Below are 18,311 nucleotides of genomic sequence, written 5' to 3'. Positions count from 1 at the left end.
CCCACACAAAATATATTCCTGTTCCCATACATGTTTTATAAACTTTAAATTTGGGGCATACCGTGCTATTCATTTTGCTGCTACTTTAATAGCATTTTTTATAGTGTCCGATCTTTTACACCTGGAGTTACCAGTGCATTTTTTGAAATTTTTACAAAAGTTTTTACAAAATTTATAATTCTATGAATGTTTTCTCATTATTAGTCTTTTTTTAATTTAAATACCTTCTAAGATTTTTAAATCTAAAGGAATGCTTTTAGTATTTCTTACCAAAATAGGTATACTAGAAACATAGACTCTTGCAAAAATTTTTAATCAGTCAAGTATGTATATACTCTTATTAAGTATTTAGGAGAGATCAACTTTTATCTTAGCAATCTAAGTATGGGTTTTGTGTATTTAGAAATATGTGACTATAAAGTACTCTCTGATCTAAGAGGCATAATAAAAATTCTATATTTAAGACATTTTTTTCTCTTCCCTCTGTGGGGTAGAAAATGAAGCATATCTCTTGAAATTTGCCTTGTAATTTTACTAGATCCAACTTTGCACGTTTTAGTGCATATTTACACTCTGCATGTTCAGAGCTTGTATGAAGGCAGAGGAGAACACAGCTTCTTCTCCTCTCTTGTGTGATGGCACATGTTATCAACTCCTGATATTACAAATGCCTGTGTGTTCATGTTTTAATTGCCTCTTAGAAGGCATATGCACAGGCTTTCTTTAAACAGGTTTCCTAAATTAATTGGAACATTAAAGGTGTTAGAGAGGGAAGGGTCATATATGAGTCCTAAATACTCTGTGTATCATTAGAGGATACCAGAAGTTCTGTAGTGTGGACCTGTTATACATGCCACCGGATCTCATTTCAGATTATTTTCTAATTACTGTGCTGTGTTCTCATCTTGATGTTCTCTTAGGTGGTGGAAACCACCCCCTGCTGGTACCCTATGATACACTGACAGCCAAAGAGAAAGCCAAGGACAGGGAAAAAGCACAGGACATCCTCAAGTTCTTGCAGATCAATGGATATGCTGTATCCAGGTAAAAACACCTATTCCAATTACACATTCTTGTTATAAGACTGAATATTTAAATATCCCCATCAGATTTAATGCTGGAAATGAATACAATGATCTGTGTAAACCTTAGAGCTACTGTTTAGCATGTTCAGAATACACATGTCAGAAGTATTAATGCCCTTATCTGTTTGCACATAACTGAGTTCCTTTCGCTACTTATGTTACATCCCCATCCATCATTTAGGCAAAATCTCTAGGCAAAAATGACTCTTTTTTTTTAAAGGGAACATTTTATTACATAGTAATAGAGTTTTTCACTACAGTTTTATATCAGATGCAAAGTATTCCTTATAAATTAAATCTCAATTTTGCCTTTACCTACAAGAATATTAGATAACCTTCCAAATTTATGTATATGTATTATATATATAAAATTTTGTTAATAAAATTTTGCCTTCTAATAATCTTTGTAGATACTGGTTTCCGTATTTTAATTTTTGCTGTTCTAGAGGATTCAAGGACCTGGAATTGGACACACCTTCTATCGAGAAACGATTTGCCTATAGTTTCCTTCAGCAGCTCATTCGCTATGTGGATGAAGCTCATCAGTATATCCTGGAGTTTGGTAGGTACCATCATCCTATTACTACAGCCCAGTTTTTGTTATTCTTAACATTCTCACCATCAGGGTGTAGAGCAGCATAGACTACTGGGCTGTTTATGGTCTTCCCTGATGGGATAAACACTTTCTATCCATCCTAGTACTAGCTAGAGCCTAACAGTCAATAGCCAAACATGTTCTTAGGGATGGGTAAATTTTGAGAACTTAAAAAAAAATCTAACATATAATTCTTTTCTCCTTATAATGTTTATTGGCGTTGATTTTTCATTTTGAAAGATACATTGGATGCACATCAAAATTTAAGGTACAGTTAAATCATTCATTATGAAATTAATTGCTCTGCTCTTAAAAATATTAAACTCAGTGGATTCTCAAAATTTCTAGACAATGTTAAATGCTTTGAGTTTAGCTTTTGTAGGGACACACGTTTATACTAGAGTATCTGCAATGCAGAATACTTTATTATCTTCTTAGAGTGAAATGAAAGACCTCCTCCCTACCTAGCCCAGTGCCAAGTACAAAAAGAACTTATTTTAAATCTTAGATTCAGAACAGATCATCAAGACAGCCTCCTCTCACTTCTGTTATTTTGTGATCGTCCTCAGCATTGGTGAATTAAAATTGAAGTTGTTAATACTCACCTTTATGTCAGATCACCTTCCAGCCACTGGTTGGTTTTAAGATATAAGGAAGTATGTGGTGTGGTCCCTTTTGAAAAACAGTGTGCTCTTCTGGTGGTTATCTTTTTAATTTTCTTTTTGACTCTTAAGGTTTTGTTTCTCTTTCTGTTTTTGTTTTTTAATCTTCATTCTTTCTGTTTTTGACACCTTTCCTCAGAGCCCATAGTCCTAGATCCCTTAGCAATACATCATCAACAAACCCCTCCTAACCAACGGCTCTTTTTGCTGCTGGTTTTTTAGAATTTATGCTTAGTTTTTGGGACAGCATCAGATTAAAATTTATATGAATTCAGGCTGTGATATTTTCTTGTTCCTGGCTCCTGTATCCCAAATGTGATTAAGGATTTTCCAGTTGAGCGTCGTTCTCTTAAGGAACTTACTCTCTTTCAACCTGCCTCTTTATCTCCGGTCCAAATGCTGTATTTTGCTCTCTTCTTAACCATCTTTTTCACAAAGGTCAATTATGCAAACTAATTTATAGTATGTAATCTCCTTGTAACTCATACAATGGTGGTTTTTAAAAATATGATTTGTGAGTCATCCTGACTAGTAGCCAAATTAATCTGAATTAGTGAAATTTGACCAAAGAACAAAAATGAGGCCATGGAGAATTTTTGAAGCTTTTATGCACAAAGTTAAGTATTGAAATTTCTGATCCGCATTGAAAAGTCTCCGATATGAGTAGCAACTCTGGGATCCAGTCTTCTTTTTAGCAAGTGAGAGAAGAAGAGGGAAGGAAAGAGTAATCATTTGGAGAAGGGAACAAGAAAATTGTGTATGGTTTTGTTTTTTTTTTACCTTTGCATGGATAGCAGAAAAAGAGCTTTGACAGGTAAAATGTGTTTAGGTTTTATTCACATTGTATTCAAGTTTCTGAATAAACCAGCTAGGGCAGTGTTTGTGTATAGGGAGTGGTGAGAATCTTGCTGCAGGGCAAATTCGAAGAGTCCAGGGTCTTATAAACAGATTGCTGGGGAGAAAGTAAGGCAAGATTAATATATAGCCCAACAAAATAAGGTTTTTTACAACTACTGATGTTACATGTACATAATTTGCTGTGACAGGGCAAATTATGTACAAGAACTCTGTTAGAGAAGCAAGAGTTGGGATTGGATTGTGTATGTCATCATTTATTTTAGTTTTCATTTTTCATTGTTACTACAAATAAAACTTCTCTAATGCTTTTTCGTTTTATCCTTCACTGTATTACCTTAAAAACACATCTGTAATATATTCATTCTTAGACATAGGCTAATGGTGACAGTAAGAATATGCATATGCCTTTCTCTAATTTTTGTATTATGTCATAGATCATATTCTCTCCAAATCTTTTTCGCATTTTGCACTTAAGCATTTTTATTAAAATGTATAATGAAAGGAAAGATATTTCCTATTTTAATTCCTCAAAATATTAGCAGATTTAGCTATGTACAAAATTCTGTCTTGACTTAGTTTATATGAGAAAGCCCCTTATATGGATTCTGCCATTTTGCATAATATGCTTGAGAGAGATTTAGTGCAATAGTGATACAAAAAATGAAATATGCAAATGTTAAAAAGCCATCGTTTTCTTTTACTTATTCACAGGAAGAGCATTGTTCTGATATTACAAAATATTACCTAAATTCTCTAAATATTATTCTGAAATTACATCTAAGATTTGGTAATATATATCTCAAATTGTTTTTATTTCTATTTGCAAAAGAACTTTTTCAAGCAAAAGTCAATTGGATTGTTATAAAATATGGAAACTCTGCTTACAAATTTTGCTAAAACCTTATATCCAGTTCTGAAATTTTTAGCTCTCCAATACGTTCTGCGTATCATCATGGTTATTATAGTTCATTATTACCTCTTTTATGTGCGAGAAACCTCCTCTGTGTTCATGAAGGAGGGGAGAAAGGCCACCTTCTAAGCTAAATACATTAGGTCAATCAATGCATCAATCTTCACCTTGAAATCATTTTCTAAACCATGGGGAAAACTCAGTGTTTTTGCTTTGCTCATGGAAATTAACTTTTGACATAGGTGAACTTTATTCTTTAGCAGAATGTTAATTTTCCAAGCTAATATTACAAATTCGATCTTCCCCCCTCATCGTAGGCGCTGGCTTCCTGCAATTTTTTCATTGGTTTATTGATATTGGAATCTTTAACTTTCAGTCCCACCAAGAATCGACTACCTTTGTTAGAGGCCAGGGTTAAAACTTAACCAATTATGTTTACTCAATTTACATTCACTTTCCTCATCCCAGTGAGCTTCTTTCTCAGTGAAAGAAGATGTGAGATTTTTTACTTTCTTCTATTCCAGTTTTCTCCCTACATGTCAATAAGATCTCAAAGCTACCCCAGTGTGTTTGCGCTCATTACCACATGTATGGACTCTCCTCAATGGCTTTTTGTTTGGACTTGGGTGTTTTTTAAAATCCTTGTTTTTTTTTAATTACACTGCCAAAGTTAGCCTTTATATTTTTGGTTGGCTTTTTATGTTCAGTTTAGTGGGATAACACATTTAGCAATGTGTTCTAAACTTTCCGTTTTGGGTGAATATCTTGTAATGTTTGAAATGCAACATGTACCTAAAAACTCTTCCTATCTACAGATGGTGGCAGCAGAAGCAAAGGAGAACATTTCCCTTATGAACAAGAAATCAAGTTCTTTGCTAAAGTACAGTATACAATCCATCTTGTTTTTGCTTCAATATGTTTGTTTACAAAATATACTCTTTAGATTTTTGCCTCCTTTCAGAATGCACTTGTCTACAAATGTGAGTTCTACTACAAGTAAATATTCTGTGGAGTGAAAATAAATGCATGACTCATGTGGGATAAATTTGCTTCCAGCGTACTTGATCGTATTTTAACTCGCTCTGCTCTCCTTACCGTATTTCTCAAGTGACTTCGTTTTATATGAAGTCTGATTCAAAGTTCTCTTTTTTTGGCTTTATCATATGACGTAGGAGGAAAATATCTATTTCCTAACATTTGAATGTTGTTATGATTTAAAAATTTTGAATGGACATTTCTTTTATAAAGAGGAAAAGTATTAGTTAATTTATAAACGGACGCATTGTAAGAACCTTTACTATAGAATCTTTGTTGTGAACCTTGGTCCGACTCATTTTACAGATGAGGAAGCTGAAACTCAGAGGACATAAATTGTTCATATATAGAGTATATCCCATTATTATTATTCATTCCATTTACTAAGAATTTATCAAGAATTTGCTATATGCCTGGAACGTTAATGACTTCCTTTTAGCCAATAAGGGAAGGAGACGAGGAGTTGCAAAGTCTCCATATTGGGTTCGTTCACTTACTCATTGTGGACTCTGTGCCTAGTCTGTGTCAGGCATAAGACTATGTCCTGGGGATACCCTAGCAAGAAGGCAGAATGCCCTTTGGAAGCTCTCCTGTTTACAATATGTTGCAGTTAACCTGAAGACCTAATGATTTCTATTTAATTTCAAATACTTGCATTTGGTTGTTATTATAGATCATTTGCAAGATAGCACTTTATTTCAATTGATTAATATCTGGCTTCTATTATATGTTTTCAGAATTGTGCCTGTTACTACAAGGGAAATTTCTCTTGTCTTTTTTTTCCACTCGATATAGCACTCAAAATCTGTGTCAATTATCTGAAATTTGTCCTGGGCTGCACATTGCTAGATATCTATTCGATTAGGGTGTAATCCCCCTTGATAGCCAATGATCAGAAATGCTATAATTATGGCCTCTAATCATACGTTTAAAATACATTCTTGCATTACATTGCCTACGTACTCAGCGCCCCTAGTAATCTTGTTTGCAGATGCCTAATGTGGATTAACTTCTACTAAGTCTATGATTCATTCATTTACATATTTATTGACTACCACTTAAGTTCCAATCACTAAGTTCAGGCAATGTCACAACTTTCTAGGAAGATCACTAAAAACTTGCATATTCCTAATATATATAAATATGCTATACCACATTGTAGGAAAAAAAATGTGGTTAGACAGACTTGAATGTAAATATTGGTAACGCCAGTTATTATTACTTTTTTCATTGATTTATTCAACAAATATTTATCTAGTGCTTGCTATGGACCCAACAAAGTCCTAAGCGATGTGAGTCCGTGGTCAACAGAACAGAGCAAGTAGTTTTCATAGAGGCCAGGAGAGGGCTCTAATGGGAAACAAAACCAGAAATGTTTCTCTTGCTTTTGTGTACCTCTTAGGTTCTTAGGGAAAGAGATGAATCCAAAATCACACATATAAAATGTAAAATTGCAAATGATGTTATGAGAGCAGAGAATGTGGAAATTTTTTCTAGTTGAGGAGGTCAGCAAAGGCTTATCTGATGTAGTGCCACTGAGCTAGGTCTGCAGGAGGAGTGTAGTGAATAGGTTATAGGGTGTGGGAAGAACATTTCAGACAGAGGGAATGGCATGTGCAAAGCCTTGTGGAGTGAGTAGACAGGTGAGGAGGAGAGATTGGCAGAAGGCCAGCAGGATGAGCACATCATCCGGCACCTCATCCTCAGTGACAGGTGGGCTTTGAGATGGGCCAAGTAAGAACATTGTGGAGATAGCTAAGTGGCAATGTGACTAATAAAGTCACTCACTTTCTGCATCTCAATTTAATACCTATAAAGCAGGGGTGATGACAGCTACCATACAGAGTAGTTACTAGGATAACTGAGATGATGGTATGTCACTTGCAATCCTCACACACAGTAGAGACTCAGTCACTGGTAGTCATTGATTATTTTTGAGCTCGTTGGGTACTGAACTACATTATATGAAAATATTAAGAATATTTCATTTTGAGAAATATTGAAAATAATTTCAAACCATTGAAAATTTGTTGTTTCCCCATAATTACATCCTGCCACACACACACACACACACACACACGCACACACACACACACAGGGACGAGATAGCAGAGTGAGATTTAAGAGAGGCATACTCTGAAGTGGTGCTGACTGCCATGGCTGTGGATGTCGGGGGACCTGTTGCATGTGGACAGAACTCGGGCTGCTCCAGAGCCTCAGCACTCGTTCTCCCCTGAAAGATTCCACTGTGTAGATCTGTTTTCTTTTCCTTTCTTTCAGGTCGTTCTTCCTTTAATTGATCAATATTTCAAAAACCATCGTTTATACTTCTTATCTGCAGCAAGCAGACCTCTCTGTTCTGGAGGACATGCATCAAACAAAGAGAAAGAAATGGTGACTAGGTAAACAGCTATAAAAAAATAAAGACTGTTGTTTAAGTGCATTTGCATTTGAGAAAGAGCATCTCACCACCTTGAAGGGGGAGCACGCAAAGCATGCCCACCCATCTTCCCTGGCCCTGTCCTCTTGGAATCAAACCCTGTGAGGACAATGGTTTCTGCAAATTAATATGCATGTTCTAAATGTTGAGTTTTCTTATATTTAGCCACTAAATATAATGCTGAATAGAAGGAATAAAATATCCAATGAAGAATCCACAAGTAGAGGCTGGAGATGCATCATTGTATTAATATTTTTGATATATGGTGCTTTTAACGTTAGTTTCTTTAAAATTTCTTCAAGTCTAATGTTTTTGCCAGCCTTTATTTTCAGAAGGACAAAATCCCACTTACAGAAATTATAACTTTAAACGTTTGTTTTTTTTAAAAAAATAATGACCAATCTTGGAAGAAAATGAAGTAAAAATATATACTTTGTGAAGATTTCCGCTTACACCCCTCCCGCCGGCATCTTAGCAATGCTTTCTCATTTATGTTTGAACCTAAGCATTCTCATAGATTTATCTGATTCCGCTGGGGATTTTAAGTCTGATTCCCCAAAATTCTGCCAGAACTTAGTATGTGTGAGAATCGATTACTGAGCAATTTTACTTCTCTATTATTACATTGTGCAGGAGTCCACACTATTTTAGATTATATCTGCAAAATATTTCTATAGAATTGAGTAAACTATATACAGCAGAATACAGGCTTTCCTTGGACTTGACTTTAATGATATGCTGAATGGCAGTGCGGTATCAACCTATTGGATAGAATGAGATGAGATTGAATACAGACTGTTTCCAGAGGGTAAAGAAGAGATAAGATTCCTGCATTGTGTAACATTGAGAATGGGGACTTGCATGGAATTTTAAGCTTATCCCTTTACTCAAATTTATTGTCTATTTTACCAACTAGTAAGTAGCCAGTCATGCGATGTTGGATTGCAACAGCATTAAAATGTCCCCAAACTTCATCAAATAATAATCTTCCTGTGAAATTGATAAAACTGATTGTAGTTAAAATAACAAGAGATTCCATCCCAATAACACGCTTTGTTTCCACAAACTGTGTTACCTAAAGAAGGTAATGAAGGGTTACCTTCCAAGAGAGGAATCTCCTCCCTTTCCCCACTTTGGCATGGCCGTCCTTCCGCCTTCCCTGGGAGAGAGAGTGGCCCATCCCTGCTCATTTCACAAGTGCAATCCTCCACTTCATTGGCCCAGTATCCCCCTGTGAACTGAGTGTACACAGTTAGAAAATGCCAAGACACCAAGTTATCATTAAACATCGTGGAACCAAAGTGCTGCAAAGTCTCCTAGTGCTCCCGGGGTCCAATGAACCTTTTATAACAGAAACCTTGTTCCCAGAGGGTGTTGTTAATTTTGATGTCACTAATTACATAAATCAGGAGAAAATACAATTGGAGAATATAGGAAAAAATATAAAGAAATTTATGCAAATTCTACTTTTTCTCCTCTCCAGTATTGTGTTTTGTTATCTCCATTCAATTTTCAGTCTTACTCTAAGAACTATTCACTGACCACAAAAGTAACTCATTTTCCTTTACTGAGTGTAGCCCTCATAGACTAAATGAGGAGAATATCACTAAACTGTGCTAACCTCAGTCGATGTAGTTTTGGGGCCTTAGACTGACCCTTCTCTACAAACATTGCACCAGAATGTTTTTAATGATTTCATCTTCAATTTTTCTTCATCTGAAAAGAGGATTGGTAAATTTTACTTCTCCCATTAGCACTTCTAAAAAAAGAGCATACATCATTTAAAATTCCAACACGTAGGACTGAGACGCATAATAGTAGAAGTAATTTATTTCATCATGGTACTTTAGTGCCAAACATAGGTAGAATGTAGTCTCAGAGAGGAAAATTCAGGGATGAAAAAATGAATAAGGTAATGATAAATAAATTATGTACATACAAAATGCTGTCCAGTCGTTAAAATTATGATGGATACAAATATATAACTTAGGAAAATGATCATTTAAAAAAATAAAATATATGTTCAAATAATATGTATCCAGATTTTCAGAAAAACCTATACTTGTTTGTATAGAAAAATACTGGTAGGGAATAAACTTGATTTTAATAGTTGTTTCCTTTGGGTAGTGAATTGTAGATTTTTTCTTACTATTTTAATGTATTTTCCAAGTTTTTAAAATAAAATCTTTTATAATCATAAAAATGTGTTTTAAAACAACCAACATAATCATTACACTAACAAAAACCAACTAAATAATTTGTTTGATATGTTGAAATGGAATCACTGAAATTTATAAATATCTGATTTCTCACTACTTCAGTTAAATGTAACTTCAGTGAATAAAATAGGTAAAAAACTGGCCCCACTACTATGAATAAACAAGCATCCCTCCATACAGATGATGAACACTGCAATGGTAGTTTTAATTTGTATTTAATAGTTGTGTGTAGAAGTAGTTGTGTGGGTCTAAGTTAACTTCTCCACAATTAAAAACAGGTTGTTTCCATTAGCTGTTTGGATACTTCCTGGCACTGGAAATTATGTATTGAGCATTTTCTGTGTCTAAAGTCAGTACTATCATGTCTAAAAAGAAGAGTATGATGTGGTCTCTGCACTCCAGGGGTGTACCTGGCAGTAGCTAGTGAGTATAAACATAGTTCTGACAGAAGAAAGCCAAGGAATGCTGTGGGATTCAAAGCAAAATAGACCACATTGGATGGGTATGGACAAGCTAGAGATTTATGGAAGTCATGACATTCAAAGTTGATCTTAAAGAATATGTAGATCAGAGATTAAGAAAGGGAAATATTTTCTAGATGTAGATAACAAAAAGTGTAGATGCTGGTAATTTAGGGGAAATGTAGGTTATGTAGATTTGTTATGGAATATTGTAATTGATATTAACTGCCAAAATAAGGTATCTTCTTTCTTTCTTCTTTGTAATTTTTTAGTTAAGATTTTTACTTAATTAATTAGCACTAAGAAGCCATTAAAACTTTTTACATAGGAGAATGATCAGACCGTCCTTTGCAGTCTGGCAGCAAAAATGGGATTGATAAGAGTAAGATGGCTGGGAGGCTATGGCAGCAATGCAGGCTGTTCTAACAGAAGTGCTACCTCAAACAGGCGGTGCTACCCATGGGTTCGTTCAGCAAATATTTCTGAATGCCTGCCATGTACAAGATGCTGTCCTAGGTCTGAGGATAAATACACGCATTCAACAACACAGTTCCTAACTTAATGAACTTAGAAGTACAGCTGAGTAGACACATGCATATAGAGCTAACCATGTAATAAGTTGTGTTGAGTGTAAAGGGAGACATATGTAAAGTGCTGGGAATATTGAGGAGGTGTAAATGTAGGGAGGGGCTGGAAGCCGGGAACATGGAAGAGAGAAAATCAACATGACTTGCTAGTGAGTCATATGGCAAGTAGAAAGAAGGAAGCCAACATGGTGCTGAAGTTTTAGTGCTGAGTGGTTGGAACAATATTGTGTCACTAGCAAAACCAAGAAATTTCAGAAGAACTAGTTTTAAGAAGAGGAGGTTAAATTTGGTTAGGTATTTATTGAAGTATCAGTGCCAGCAGGTCATTCAGCTGGAGATAGCCAGCAGAAAGTTGGAAATACATATTGGGTGTTGGTGGAGAGATCAGGGCAAGAAATGAGATATTTGGAGATTATCTCTACCCATGTAATGTTTGAAGCTCTGAAAGTAGATGAAGCTAAAGGAGAGTGGAGAGAGAAGCAAAAAGGTCTGAATACCAAAACTTGAGAGGTTTTCACAAGTGGGTCTTTGAATAACATAGAGAATGGTTAATTAGAGAGGAAGGGAAAAATATTGGTATAAAATGGAATCCAGAGTTTCACAGATTTAAGTAGTCAGTGATGCCAGGTACCATAGAGAGCTCTCCAGGACAGAGACTGAAAAAGAGGTTATTAGATTTGCTATTTAGTTTCAGTAGAACAGTAGATGGAAAGCAAAATTGCAAGGCAATGAGTCAATGCCAAGGCAGTGTAGCTGCATTATGCATTCTTAAGAGTGTTAGTAATGAAGGGATATAGAGAAAGGGGATAACATTATTATAGAAAATACTTTTAGAGAAACTACAAAGCCTATAATAATCAAACCTTATAGGCTTTACAGAAACTATAGCCTGAAAGTGAATGGCACAGGAGGAGAAAGAGATATAATTTGTGTTTTTTGAGGGCCTACCTTTGTATACTTCTGTATTTCTCTTTGGTGACACATCTGTTACTAACTAGAAACAGCTAAGATTAGGAAGAGCTGCTATTGTAAGAAGTCATTTTTCTCTGACAGAGTCTTAGACATTAAATGTAATCCAACAGAATGGGTTACAGAATAATTGTTTTCCATCAGAGCAAAACATTCCCTGTCTGGATTAATTGGGTTAAAACAGAATCCTAGCATTATAAATTCAAGAACATCTCAGAATGTTTCACCCTGGATACTAGAGAGTATCAGTAAGAGGTAAAAGATATCACTTAAAATTGACTGGAATACAGGGATCCAAAACGTGTACAATGTAACTACTCTCTTTAGATGGAAACAGATCCTTGTTGAGTTGACATGCATAACACTCGGTGGATGAGAGTACCTGGAGAAAGTTGCTCTTGTTTTATTGTCTTTTTTTGTTTAAAGTATAGCACAAAGATAAATAATGCAGCTCAGGGGGCTAATGTCTAATCTTATGTCTAATACTTACTTGAATACATCATTGTTTTAAAAACTTTTAGCATTAAGAGATTTCCCAAGACCTCAAATTTGCTTAGAAATTTGTGGATGAATGTTTTCTTGGAAAAGCTACACAATGCCCTATGTAATTAATTTTCCTCAATAAATTATTCCATATTATACTGAAGTGAGATATGATGGCTAAAACTTACTGTAAAAGAGGTCAACATCACAAATTTGATTCTCTCTGTCTTTCTCCTGTCCTGCCATGGCTGTTGCCTTCATTTTATTCCATGGCATAGTCTGTATCCCCAGTTCTGGCAAGTGTACGTCTGCACACTGCTGGAAATGGGAGAGCTTTGTAAGAGAGGATGGGACAATCTAGATATAGCTGTTATCGTTACAGTCATGCGTCGCTTAACGGCCAGGATTTGTTCTGAGAAATGCGTTTTCAGGCAATTTTATCATTGTGCGAACATCGCACTAAACACGTAGGCTATGTGGTACTAATCTTATGGGACCACTGTCGTATATGTGGACTGTCGTTGACCAAAACATTGTTATGCAGCACATGACTGTAATGGGAAAATCAAGCTGAGTGTGGATGGTGTTATACAAATGGATCTTCAAGTTTGGAGCTTTGGTGTGTTCTAGCTGTGCAGAGCCTATGCTATGCTCTTTGAGAGCTCAGAAGTGTGTCAGTAGATGTGAAAATAATGTCCATTGTAATATGAGAGGTTAAGTGTCATGGTAGAGATTTGCAAATGGCCCCTGGGAGGAGACCTCTTACAGCTTGGGTTGGGAGTGGTAAAGGGTGGGTGTTAGCCATGAAATGGCTTCATGTCCTGAGCTGAATCCTGAGGGATGGGTAGAAGGGAGTATAGCATGGAAGTGAGTGGAGGGTACTGCTGAAAAGAGGGACCTACAAGGAACCCACCAGACTGAGGCCTGGTAACAAGACAGGACAATAGCAGGTATTGCCCAGGTTCTGGAGTCTGATCAAGAGTTAGTGCATACCAATGCTGTCATGCTGAATGCTGAATGAAGGCCACTTATTCGGAATCTCCCCTTGCTGGGCTCCAGGAAGGATACAAAGACCCCAGGACTTGCTCTAGAGGAGTTAAGAAATATGCTCAGTTCATGCATTAGCATTAAGAGCCCTTTAAGTATCACATCTGTAACGTTTCTCGCTGAGTGATTATCAGTTGTTCAAATTCTATCTCTACGTCACTGTTCTCAAATTCACTGGATGCTTTGGTATGTGTGTAAGGGGTGTGGTCAAGGTTGGGAAGCAGGACAGTTCAAATGATAAAACATACTGAAACATAAAGTAACATTTTATGCCCAAAACACCATACGTCTGTTGTTAAATAATGTCTGTAACAAAAAAAAATTCTAGAATTTCTGTGGTACTTTTGGGCAGATAAAATTAATTTTTTTCCTTGTGGTTTTTCAATAGTTATGATCTTGTGGGGTTCATATAGATTGCTTTTATATTAATTAGCTTTGCTTTCAAATTTTTTTTTTTAGTTTCTTTACTTATAATATGTGCTTTTTTAACCATGTTTGTTAAAGATATGCACTCAAAGACTCTTTCTTTAATACCTTTACTCCACATTCTGCTCAGAGAATTGATTCTTTCTGCGTGACATCATGTTGCTTTTTCCGGCTCATATATCAGCTGTTTATTTTTCTTTTTTCTTCTTCCTTTTTTTGTTTTGTTTTATTTTCTCCCTGTCTTTTCTACCTTCCCTTCCCCTTTCCCTTTTCTCTTTTGTTTTTCTTTTGTCTTCAGCCTATTCTGCAAACTTGGAGTTCTTGTCAGGCATAGGATTTCACTATTTGGTAAGGAGACCGTTGAAAAAATACTAGCATGGCCATCACTTGGTTTTCTTTGCCATTTTTGCACCGTGTTGTGTGCTGCTATGTTGCATGAATGCATGTTTGCATGGCTGCATGCATGGTCGTCATAGGCCAAGGTAAGGTCTTCAAGGTTATTTTTAAGTAGTATTATCTATGCTGAAATTGAAGGCTATAACTTTTTTATACTCGCCCAAAGCACATTTGAAAAATCAAAAGGTTATAATTATTAAAGAGCAATTGAATGGAAATGGCAGCTTCTGCCATATTTTATTTCAGAGAGGTAAAGCAAAACTGGGCCCTTAAATTTGTGTTTGGTTATCTCTGATAGATTAAATAATGAGCTGTTATAAATTAAAAAATTTTAACTGCATTTATTTTTTTTTTAGTGCCCTTGACTACAGATTTGCATGTCAACTGCATTCCAGACATTGGGGCTTCATAGTAGAGACAGTGAGGCTAAGGACTTTGCTTGGCAAAAGTGACTTTTCTAGCACCTCTCAGCCCATAGTCAGTTTTTGTTGGTTTCTGAGAATTCACGTAGCTGAATGCACCTGCTTTTCGACAGCCATGCAGGGCAGTCACTCACTTTCCACAGATTATCCTTGCTGTGGGGTGTTAGGACTCTATAGCAGCTGGCAGAATTTGTGTTGTACATTTCCTATATCTGCTTTTATAAACTGCTGAAACAAATTTTAGCCCCATGCTCTATAGGTTTTGAGATACTATTGGGGTAAGTTCAGTAATAAAACATTTAATGTATTGATAGAGATAAGTTCAATTCAATTTACACGAAAAACTAAGGATTAAGTCATTTCTATAAAAGCCGTAGTGAATAAACTGAGGAATAGATGTGTGTGTGTGTGTGTGTGTGTGTGTGCGCGTGTATACACACATACACAAACAACTTTTAAGTTCTTTAAAACACTAAATTTTTATGAGAAATGATAGTTTCTGGATATAATTACTTAATGCTATATTCGGCTTCCAATATTGTTATATTCAATATTTGGTGCTCTTAAATGTAGTTAATACAAGGTGTGTTTCATATAAATTGCCTAAGTTTTTGCATTAATGCTTCAGTTATCCAAAATTTAATGGGGAAATTATCTTAAGAATAATTTCCAGTTGACTGACTTTTGTTTGACTTCTCTTTAACACAGAAAAATTTCTGTGAAAGTTGTTCAGACAGAATTTTCATGGACTTCCTAACCTTCTCATAACAGTGGATTCAAATATTCTCCCTTTGTCTTCAGAGAGTATTATCTAATTATATAGAGCTCTGATGGGGATGCCATTTCTCAGTTGCAGTTTTTGCATTTTTAATAATGAGCATAATAAGACTTTCTGTTGTGCTATTTCTAACTTATTACATATTGTAAATTCCTGGTTTCTTATGTTATATCTAACTATAATTTTAATTCCCTTTTTAAAAAAAATCTGGGGGTATTCCATATATAGAGCAAAGCACACAAATCTTAAGGAGAGCTTGACGATATAGCTTGATGAAATTTTACATGTATATACACCCATTTGCTCAGGTCAAGGTAGAGAACGTTTCCAGGGTCCCAGAAGCCTACCTGGTGCCATTTCCCATTTTATAATCCTCTGTAAAGCAGCTATATGTAGGCTTCCATGACCATGGATTAATTGTGCCTCTTCTTTAACCTCCTTTTTTCCTTTTGACTATATTAAGGGTTCAGTAATTGAAGATGAATGCATAATATAACTCATCACATCTATCAAGGGAGAAGAACTGGACTTAATATTCATTCCATCCCTACGTGATTCTAATATTCCATTTAGGCATTATATTTTAAATCTCTTAGCCTTTAAATACTATTATTTTTTTTAACAGGAATTTATTGCAGAGCTACTATGTGTCTTTACCTCAAAAGTTTATTTGTTGCCTTCTTTATATTATTCTAGTGTCTGTTGTTATTATTCTTTCAAGTTTGCTTTGGCATTTGCCTGTAAATAATACAAACTTCAAGAGGCCTTTATTAATCAAACATACTCTAATACAGACTTGTCAAGTTATTAGAATCTTTAAGCCTTAGACGTGTCAACCTTACACATTACAGTTATAACGTGGCTTTAGACACTAATATGATGTCCTGGAGAGAATAGTAGGCTTTGAATTGGAAAACCTGGATGTAAGTCCTATATTTATAACTAAACTGGCTTAGTGATTTGGACTTTTGTTTTTTCATTTGTAAACTAGGCTAAAATAACTAGTAATCTTAGAGACCTATTGCATGTATGAAATCTAATGTGAGATAATGAATGTTCAAGTACTATGTAAACTGTAACCTCCTAGCTTTTGAATCTAAGGTATTCCTAGTCTTATTTGTACAGCTTTTATTTAGATAAATCAAATTATCTAAAAACTAAACCAGAGGACTTGGCTATTTAAAGTACATGCACAATGAAGCCTTTATAATCTACCCATTTCCAGAACAAAGCAGAAATGGTATAATCCAAAGATTTACTTTTGATGTATCATGTATGCCATTATGGATTTTCCTAAAGAGAGAGACCTAATAGCATATACTCAGCGGTCCTTTGTATATAATCATATTAATCTCTTATTTTTTCCTTTCACCCTTTACATGATATCATTTTTCTGTATTCTGGCAGATAAGAAATTGATGATCAAAATGTTTTTCCTGTTCTGATTTAGTTCCAAAAATTGTTCATGACCTAAACTAAGAATAAATTAAGATAGAATTAAAAGTTGAGGGGTTAACAAAGAAATACTTGGGCTTTGTGTTGATGAGCAGAGGTAAAGATGTAGAAAGATACACATTAACCTTAACCATGTCAGGAAGGTGGGTCTGGAGACAAGAGGGGAGCATTAAAATAAGTCAAGAGACGAAATATTTGTCCTGGTGGTGGTAATTGTGGTGAGTTGGGTTGAATGAGTAATGGACGGTTTATTCCAAGTTGGCTGCCAAATTATAGTTATATCTTCAAACTTCATTTATAGTTGAAAGATTTTTCTGATATATAGAGTGAAGATTCCCACAACTTGAATTTCTATATTTGTGTATATCTTTTATCTACTTTAAAATATTTCCTATACGTTGAAGCACACTATCTAAGAATGAAAGAGATTAATGGTGTTTTTATGCCTCATATATTCTTTTTGAGGCGTTTAAACTATTTCATTTTATATTAGAAAAAGGTAAGGTTTTTAAAAAGAGGGACAAGCCATATTCCCCACAAAACATTAGTTCTGCTATATCCATTAAAATACTTTATGAAAAAAATAATAAGGAAAATAGCATCTTGTTTGTATTTAGGCTTCCTGTTTGAATTCTGAAATGCTTGCTAGTGATTGTAAGTTGGTGCACTCTTGTATTTTGGAAAATCAAATAGGACATGGTTAGGACCCAGGCAGGTTGACAAGTGATAGGATTCCATTTGTCATTTTTAAGGACCTGTTGTCGACTAATGAAATATTGCTTTTAATCCCACCATTTCCCCCCCATTTTTGCTAAGTGAAAATTCTGATTACTAATCTCGAGGCAATTAGAGAATACATAAGCCCTCCAATTATAGCCTATTTAAGCCTTTCAGTGATTTTTAGAGGAAGCAGTATCTGGTAACTAAGACTCCAACAGGAATAGTGATAGTGCCACAGGTGTATGCACAGCAGGACTTCTTAAGGGCTTTATTTTTACACGTGAAAATAAATCTAATGCCTTAATGACATTCATTTTATGCATTCAGTCAAAAAGCATTTATTGTGTACTGCTATGTGGGAGGCATTCTCTCAGGCTGTGAGGGTAGAAAGATGAAAATTTCTTTACCTCTCCACTACTACCACCCGAGGCCAATGTACAGGTGTCTTTCACCTGTACTTCTCCAAGAGCATACTAACCATTCTCTCTGAATCCTCTTTTGCCCTTCTAAATTGTACTCCATAACCATCATATCTTCCCAGAAAACTAGTCTCTCATATTTCTGCATATTCCTGCATATTCATATTCTCCTATATATTCAGTGGCTTCCTATTTCTTTAGAATAAAGATCAAATTCTTAATCTGGCCAAATTTTTGTTTCATAGTTTAGCCTCCACGTACCACTCCCTCCTCATTTCCCAGCAAGTTCTTGCTTGGTCACTATACTTCAGCTTAAGTAGCCTTCCCTCTGCTTCTTGAAAGTA

At 35.3% G+C, this 18,311-nt stretch overlaps 1 protein-coding gene across 1 annotated transcript in view; it reads left to right on the top strand.

Annotated features, from left to right (window-relative positions):
* RYR2 (ryanodine receptor 2) overlaps positions 1-18,311 on the top strand; it is a 683,573-nt gene that overhangs the window by 535,245 nt on the left and 130,017 nt on the right. The window contains exons 58-62 of the mRNA XM_058542954.1: positions 921-1,044; positions 1,532-1,647; positions 4,926-4,990; positions 7,426-7,547; positions 14,076-14,125. Of these exons, the coding sequence (XP_058398937.1) occupies positions 921-1,044; positions 1,532-1,647; positions 4,926-4,990; positions 7,426-7,547; positions 14,076-14,125 (477 nt within the window). The remainder of the gene's footprint in view (positions 1-920; positions 1,045-1,531; positions 1,648-4,925; positions 4,991-7,425; positions 7,548-14,075; positions 14,126-18,311) is intronic.

The sequence above is a fragment of the Diceros bicornis genome, chromosome 6 (assembly GCF_020826845.1).
Source record: "Diceros bicornis minor isolate mBicDic1 chromosome 6, mDicBic1.mat.cur, whole genome shotgun sequence".
Taxonomy (NCBI): Eukaryota; Metazoa; Chordata; class Mammalia; order Perissodactyla; family Rhinocerotidae; genus Diceros; species Diceros bicornis.
This window is presented reverse-complemented; position numbering and strand designations above follow the sequence as displayed.